The sequence below is a fragment of the Castanea sativa genome, chromosome 2 (genome assembly GCF_040712315.1).
Source record: "Castanea sativa cultivar Marrone di Chiusa Pesio chromosome 2, ASM4071231v1".
Classification (NCBI taxonomy): Eukaryota; Viridiplantae; Streptophyta; class Magnoliopsida; order Fagales; family Fagaceae; genus Castanea; species Castanea sativa.
The window spans coordinates 51,269,828-51,278,543 of NC_134014.1; the positions used below are offsets into that span (position 1 = coordinate 51,269,828).

Here is an 8,716-nt window from a genome sequence, read left to right on the forward strand (position 1 = left end):
GAGTAATTTATCTTTATCTTTATCTTATTTTTTTTCTTCTTTTTGCATGGTATTTTACTTTCAAGAATTCAAAATCCTATAAAAAAAGTACTATGATATTATATTAAAAAAGATGACGATATTGTGAGATTTACATAAATCATACTCTCTTTATATTCTTCTTCTTATTTGAAGGGAGAGAAAAGATGACGAGCCTTCCCGAGAGCAATTTTAGTATTTGCAGGGGCGATTCTAACACGATGTCGTTACAGATCGAAAACTTGGGGCCAATTGATGAAATAGACTTGCAGATCTACAACTTGTAAGCTTTATTATTATTATTATTTGCTAAATAAGTGTAAGCTTTATTTTGTGAAGCATTAAAATTTAAAACAACGACTATGATATATAAATCATGTCAAAAAAGAGCGTGTTGGCTGTGTGTCAGGATATAATGTAGAGGAGATTAACAATATGTTTGGAACCAATTAGTGATGAATTTGATTTGGAATTCAGTTTAGTTCACCGTGATGAAATAGAGTAAAGTCAAGTTCGAAATTCAATTCGATGCATTTAATTGGATTTACAATTCAGTTCATTTATTTCGAATATGCTGATTTGAAATGGGATGTGTTTGACGTTTGTGAATAGCATAGAGAAATATCTCTATACCCGTGAATGACAATAGAAGGGACATAAGAGCTTATTTGATGTGGTGGTGTTCTTTGTTGGGAAATTCAAATGCATTCTAATTTTATGTAAAAAAACAAGGAAAAAATATATAGAGGCATTCTATTTCAATTTAATTTACATAGATTAGTTTGGATTCCGAACCCATGAAGGCTAAGGCCAAAGGTGAATAAGCTGTAAATTTTACGTGCATGCCAAAGAAGAAATGAACAAGTTAAATTTACAACAGAAAACATCTTGGAAATAAACACCTTTTGAGTTTGGTGTAACAGTAATTGATAGAGTAAGTAGTCAGTAATCACTAGTTAATTTCGTGTTTTGGCCATTTGACCGCATAAAGATGACGATATCATTTTACATAAAGCCATACTGGAGCTAAAACCTTCACATCTTATATCACAGTTGGCTAAAATCTCTGTCAAACCTTGCAATTCAATGTATTGATGAATATGAATAAAAATAATTTCCATGTTATTACTTCTAATAACATGGATAATTATTATAATACCTGTTAATCAAAAGATTAAGATCATAAAAGATTTAACAAGTGTTTTCTAACAAGAATTGACATTTTTAATTTTTTTCTCATATCGTGGAACAAACCAACCAGTTGATTTCTAAAACAAGACTGTAATTCTGAGTGACTTGGAATGCAAACACCTGTTGGTTATGAACTTGAAGGGATCTCATAAGGTGCTAACCGTTCTGGACAAAGTGTATTGATGAAGCATTTTCATCATTTTGAGTTGATTATGAAACTAGACAGGGCCTCATAATTTACCTTCTGCTTGGCAGGTTCATTATTGTCCTGGATTTAAGAACATTTGCTGATGGGAAAGCAATGACTTCTCATCGTTGTCGTCCATATCAAGATTCTCCTCCCCTCCAAAATTAATGCTGACTTTATTTCTTTCCTTGCCATTCAGCTCTTTTGTTTCTGAAACATGAACTTCAGCGTACTCTTCTCTTGAAGGAGAATTATCTTCCTCTAGCTGTTGCATTTCTGATTCTATTAATTCCTGCATTCTTGCTCGCTCCCTGTCTCTAGGATATGTGCAATAGAGGAAGGAGTAGATGAAGCAACAAATTGCCATCGGAAGGCCAATTGCTGTATAGAGTGCCTTCGCCAATGATGCAGCATTCTCTCTATCAGTTTCTATCTCTACAGCATCTGATGACCCCTTTGGAACAGGTTTATAACCATAAATGTGCTGAGCCAAAATTCCAACTACAGGGGGAGCAAATGACGATAGTATAGACTCAAAAGATCGATCCAATGCATAGATGCTCGTGCGAGACTTCTCAGGGACTATCTCTGCAAATATGGGACTGTGCACACTGTTTACATATCAAAGAATACTAGAAATCTAGGTTTAAGCATATTTAATTTCATCAGCTCATTTTAAAACTTCAATAGTTTTGGCCTGTCACTCTAATATGACATTGTGCATTTTAACATAGTAGCAGCACATATATGGAGAAATGAATCTCTTATCTCTATTCAGGTCTTTCCTAGAGAGGTCAAAGTTCATCCAGGATGACGCCAACCATAACTTGGGGACTTCTTTGCCATGCAAAGAAGTGCAGTGAAGAGTAAGTTTTAGCTTGACACATCATGCCTACAATTTTTTCATCTATACAAGAGTGACTGCTTTGGTAAAACAATGTCTGTCTAGGAAAAAGAAGTAGAGCAATAGAGTTGAGGATTGGAATGGTTGCTATAATTCATGACTAACATGAACTCCATCCCCACCCCCCACTCTTCACAAAATGAGTACAATACAATAAAAATATAGATGCATATATGAATAATTTAGCAAATAAGTTCACTTTTTTGCACATTGCACAGATCTTGAACCTCTGCATGACTTGTTTTTAAGAAATAAAAATCTGTGATAATAACTCCCACTGCAACTGCCTTTTCTACTGTATGTACTGCTAAACTCAATGGTTTAATTATACTACTACCACCAAAAGACTAACACTGATGCATTGCACCGCCCTAAATATTTTGAGATCTAACATGCTACCTAGTATGGCTAGGAATCCAGAAGTGGAAACACCAATCAGGTTTTCCTAAAGTCGCCTCCTTAAGTTAGCATGCTTCTGCATATCATTCTTTGACCCCTCGTGTATATTACACTTTCCTACAACAATTTTCATTATTAGACAAAACTAACTCTTCACCATCAAATATTCTCAATTAAAATACAGGTTTGGCAGTTGACAGTCTGCCAACATACCCAAAGAGTTGAGAAAATTTTAAAATGTATAATGAGATTTTTAAAAATCAATATCAACGAGTGGAGGCTGCAATTTTTGTTTCAACATCAGGGCCTTCCTAACCTACATGTCGGAAACATTCCTATTTCCCACATATCCATATGAACAAGACTGATATGTGCTATTCCAGACTGATAACATCACACTCTTAAAGGGTCACTCTGAGGCTGCAGTACAGCAACCACCTGCACTAACAAGTCCAATCAAGCAACCTCATCCATTCTCAAGTCAATTATACCAACTATCCATCTTAATGGATATTTAGACCCATAGTATTTATGTTAGTTTAAAAAAATTTCTAGGGTGGTTTTATTAAATTGTGGATGCACACAATGCATGTGTTGTGCACTATAGTGCTGTGATAACTGACGAAGCAACGGTTTTCTTGCTCTTCCATTTCTTCCCCACCCAAACCCTAAAACAGAAAAGCCAATACCCTGTTAGTTCTCGAACACATGGAAAGAGGATCTAATGGATAAAGAATACATACTTGTTAGTTGCTGGAGAATTCCAGGATATGCTCAATCCCATTATAAACAAAATCAGCCCATGCATGAATCCTGTGGATGGATCATCAGGCAGTACCAGCAGTAAAATCGCGGCTAAAGGAATGGCAGAACCTGAGCTTATCTGTGAAAGGATTATTCTCCCAGAATTGGGTAAGCGTTTTGCAAGCAAATCCCCCATTTTCCCTCCAAACAGACCCCCAAGTGAAGCAGCAATTATAAAGAGCGTCCAAAGTAATGCTGTTGTTTTATGGGAGAACCCAATAAGTTCTAACCACATAGTGGTGAATGACAATGCCGACCAGGGGAATGATCCAGAGACACCCTGTGCCACAATTATCTGGAAAGATGGGATTCTCATAACAGCCTTTGCTTCTATAATTAGGTCTTTAACTTCCAACCAAAAAGGCTTATGGTGAATTCTATCTTTAGCTCTATCGGTCTCAGAAAAGTTTGGATCGTTTGCAAATAGGTAAACCAAAGTTCCTACGATGACACTTACTAGTCCAACCAAAACAAAGGCAATTCTCCAACCGGGGATGCCCATGAATGATGTTGAGGCTATTAATACAGAAGAAAGCCCACCAATTATAGAACCAAGGTTTCCTGCTAGTTGTAGCCATCCAAAAGCCATACCACGGTTGCTATCATCAGTTGAGTCAGCTACGAGGGACAGAATGGCGGGTGTCACTATTGCAAGTCCAATCCCGTTTAAACCTCTTGAAACTGCCACCTGTTTTATCAAACCAGGAAACTAAATGTTCATATTTATCATGCAAGTAAAAGGAAACCGGGGTTCCAGTGTCAACATATTCTTTTTGGGAACAGAATTAACAGAAAATGCATCAAACAGAATAAACAGGAAGACTTTCATTTCCTCCACCGAGGTTTAGTTTGGAGCTCATTCATTAAAGAATCAAATTCCTTGACTCTGTGTGTGTGTGTGTGTGTGTGTATACTAACTATATGTCATAGTTTTTCTTTTGTCTTGTCCTAAATTCTAACTGTTCATTCTGCAATATGGTTTAGCTCTTATGCCATGTACACATTTTTTCTTTCACACACCATTTAATTCAAAACTATAACCAACTACAAGGCTTTATCTGAAAATATTGAAAAGCACTTGGAATGACTATTATTTCATTCATAGTTAAATGTGTATTTGTTTGGTGAGAGCAATGTCTAATACAGATCGGATATTGTTATGGCCAGACCAAATTCATATGAGGAGAATTTCATTGCTGTTGGAATACTAACTTTTAGCCCTGGAAAGAAAAATAGCCTTTTCTGAACACGTAATGCTATATTTAAGGACTTATCATAAACGTCTTTGCATTATTGTTACCATTTGGGAGATTTTGGTGCACAGAAATAACTTTACACTAAGGCTTTTGCACCCAAGAGTCAAAAAAAGAAAAGAAAAGGATTTGCACCCAAATACTATAAAAACAACATCAAATAATCTCATTCTTTGTCAGGTTTTTTTGGTAGTCATTATTAGCTACTATACAAGCTATACTATCAATCTTTCATCCGTCAAATTTTAATCTTTAAAGTCATTGCGAAATAACATTTTAGCAGTCATGAATTAAACCTCTTACGTACTTTAATCTAAATCCTTCAAAAGTTTGAAGAACGGGTCAAAGGAAAACACAGAAAAGTGACCAGAAATCACATTGACTGGTAAATACCTAGAGCATGTATAGAAGTACAATGAAAAATATCAATACACCCATACTAGAATTCATAGCACCAAAATATTTCTTTCATTCTTTCCTTTTGGCTGAGCTGAAACATAGGAATTACATGTTTTGAGTAACAACCCATTTTCATATTGCCCATTCTAGAAAATTCTACACTAGAAATAAAAGAAAAATAAAAAATAAAGACCCTATTTCACAAAGCAAAATGAAAACACTAAATTCCCCATACAACAACAACCAAAACCAAGCCTTAGCCCCCAAAAGCTTGAGGTCGGCTATGGATCTTCAACAGACTCATCCAATATATTCTTCCATTCTATTCTATTCAAAGTAATAATATCTGTCACCTTCTTAATTAATATGTATTATTTTACTACTAAAAATGTTAATCTTTTTTCTTTGCCTCAACTTGAATCAACTCACTCTTTTAACGTGTTACTACTGACTATATAGATCTGTACATATTAACACGAACACAACACAAAATTTATGACCTTAAACATACACAAATGTCACCCAATTTTAACCATATCATTCAATTTTAACAGAGAGAGAGAGAGAGAGAGAGAGAGAGAGAGAGAGAGAGAGAGAGAGACCTGGAAGAAGGTGGAAGAGATGGCAACGAGAAAGGTGGCAGCGGCCCAGAGAAAAGCGCCGAGGGCAATGACATGGGCACGGTTGTGACGCACAGCCAAGTATGCGGCAAGTGGGTAACAAGAAGACTGAACTATGGATCGGAACAGAGTGAGTGAGCCCAACCCAGTTGGGTCTGTGTGTAGAGCTTCTCCTACCTCCTTGTACACCCCTGGCAACAATGACTCGTCTGCCCTCTCCATTATGCTAGCCAGATTCACCAGCACCAACGTCAATGTCTCTGATTTCATTTTTTTTTTATTCTTCTCTTCCTCTGTTTCAAAACAGAGAGTCTCTGTTTCTGTCTGAATGAGAAACAGAGGAGACCAATCAGAAATCCATAAGATGTGGATTGTCTCTGTTTTTGGACAGAGAACTCAGAAAGAAGTGGGGGGGAGGGGTTTATGGTTGGTTGACTTACTAAGACATACACAAAATTGTGAGTAGTTTGAGTAAGAACTGAGAAAAGGCCTTGAGATAGGTACAAAATGTTGTGATGTCTACGTCTAGCTAAAAATTTGGAGAAATTGCCACGTGTAGGGCTGGGATGCATGGAACTTAGTAGAGGGGTTGTAGGAGATAAATTAGGGACAGGATCTGAGTTACTGTTTCAAGTGGCTTAATTGTTTGTCTTTATTAACGAATACTTTTAAGAAAGTTTTGATAGTAACATTTTCATGTAAAACAAGATTATAAAGCATTGTCAAAATAAATCAACTGTATTTTTTTAATTTTAAAAATACTTTTTGAACCAATACTAACATACGTTAAAGAAGCAAGATGGTCGTAAGCTCGTAAAAACTAAGAAGTCAAGCATGTGATCAGGATTTTAGTATCTTGAAACGAATATTTCCTTTTAAAGAATAGGAGGAAAGAATTTTTAATTCCATAGATCCCGTAAAAATGTACCTCCCTATTTGGACTATCCGAGTTTATGTTTACATTCACTAGGACTTTTTTTTTTTCTTTATTTATTTATAGTTTTATTAAAGGAATATACAGTTTCTTTAAGGTATTAATTTTTTTTTTCAGGATGTATTTAATTTATACGATAAATAATAGAAATTCATGAAAAAAAGATCATCCAAATCCAGAAAAACAATTACTCGGTACATTTATGTGGAAATAGAAATAATTATTAATAGGAATAGAGGAATATGTAAAGAAATAACAATTACTACCGATTTGTTTAGTGATACCATATGAATAGAATAGCTTACCACTTACAATAATAGTAGTAAATTATTTAGTAGATAGTGGTAAATTGTTACTACTCAGATCAAGATGCCTCTTTACTCTTTAGTAGATAGGGTTTAAAAAAATTATCATATTTAAATTAATAGAACAATTTGAGGAGTATGTTAAATTTGCAAAGCCTAGCACATATGATAATAGCAGTAAATTTGTGTGCCTTTGGATTAGCCTTTTCCTGACAATTGATTTATTTATTTTCTAAAAGTTAATGAAAATATAATTATGCCTAAAAAAATAACCTTTAAAAAGTCTTACATAAATAATTAAACTAAAAAAATTAATCCAAACTCACGCTACTGCCTATAGATCAAGTATGCAATAAACAACATTTTTTGCTTTGGTGTATCAGGTTATAAGCTGTTGGAACATTTTAATATTAATTAACTAAAATGAATAAATATTACAACGTAAATATAAATATGTGGGAGTGAATATGGAAGATAAAAAGTTAGTGAAAATGTTTAATCCCACATTGAAAAAGAGAAAAACTATTTTATTTTTTTTAATTGTAGTGATTAATGAGCTAATATGAATTGACTCAGATATTGAGCTAGATACTTGCGCAAAGGAGAGGTAATGGAAATGTGCCATCCTCTTGTATCTTCCTACCTGACTGCCCATTCAAAATAAAAACCATATTCGTTGGTGAGTAAATGGCTCGACTTAATACGCCCATCAGATTAATATTCAACAATTAATCTTGTAATACCCACTACATCAAGATAATGGATCTAATTAATCAAATGTGTTTGGATAGTAATTTCGTGAGACCCATTGAGCCTATAAATAGACTCATTCAGACCCAATCTAAAATATTGTAATATACCAAAAAAAAAAAAAAAGAGGTTTAGCTTTGGGATTGAATACTTTGTGCAGAGGTTGTTCTAGCCATACGATACTTGTTGGGCTATTATATCTTGGGGCAGACTTCTCATTGTGTTATTTCCATTATTATTGTATTTGCACCAATATAAGCATCTTCACCCCTCATGAGACAACACCATTGCTTTGGTTTATCAGGTTATTGGCATCTTTACCTGTCGTGAAGCAACAATAGATTAATGGTGTAAAATTCTAGTTGCAAAACGAGTGGCATCTTCACCCGTCATGAAGCAACAAGATCCCACTAATGGCGTTTCTTTGAAAAAGAAACAATCAAGAACTTCAAATTAATGGTGTTTCTTTGCAACCATCCTAGCCATTCTAAGTTTAGGTTCGACTATTAAACGAACCAAGCTTAAACATAATAATGTGTTTGTAAAAGAACTTGTGAACATGAGGCTTGATTTAAGTGTTAATAGTTGGTTTTTCTTTTTCTTTCAAGCTAATATATTGACTTTAAAAAATATATATAATCTAATATATTAATTCAACAACAACAACAACAACAATAATAATAATAATAATAATAATAATAATAATAATAATGTTGAATAAAATAATATGAGAAGAAAAAAAGTAAAAATAAAAGATATAACAATAAACACCAAATTAATTATCTCTAAATAAATACCAAATTATTTAAGTCATATTATGTAATATATTACATTCTTATATACTATCTTTAATTCTTTTCAATGCAATATGATAAAATTTAACAACCAAAGTGAAAAAACAAAAAACAAAAAAAAAAAACTTAAAACACAATTAAATCGCATCAACCTAAAG

The 8,716-nt window shown here is 33.9% G+C and overlaps 1 protein-coding gene across 3 annotated transcripts; it reads right to left on the bottom strand.

Annotated features, from left to right (window-relative positions):
- Positions 1-1,117: 1,117 nt before the first annotated feature.
- Positions 1,118-6,246, bottom strand: LOC142626493 (uncharacterized). 3 transcript variants are annotated; one of them, XM_075800326.1, is made up of 3 exons: positions 5,758-6,246; positions 3,443-4,191; positions 1,118-1,984 (listed from the first exon to the last, which is right to left on the bottom strand). In XM_075800326.1, the coding sequence occupies exons 1-3, from the start codon at positions 6,043-6,045 to the stop codon at positions 1,972-1,974; spliced, it is 1,050 nt and encodes a 349-aa protein (XP_075656441.1). In that variant the 5' UTR covers positions 6,046-6,246; the 3' UTR covers positions 1,118-1,971. The 3 variants fall into 3 exon arrangements, with proteins under 3 accessions (XP_075656441.1, XP_075656439.1, XP_075656440.1); XM_075800324.1 differs by having other exon boundaries at positions 1,181-1,998; XM_075800325.1 differs by having other exon boundaries at positions 1,582-3,367.
- Positions 6,247-8,716: the final 2,470 nt, after the last annotated feature.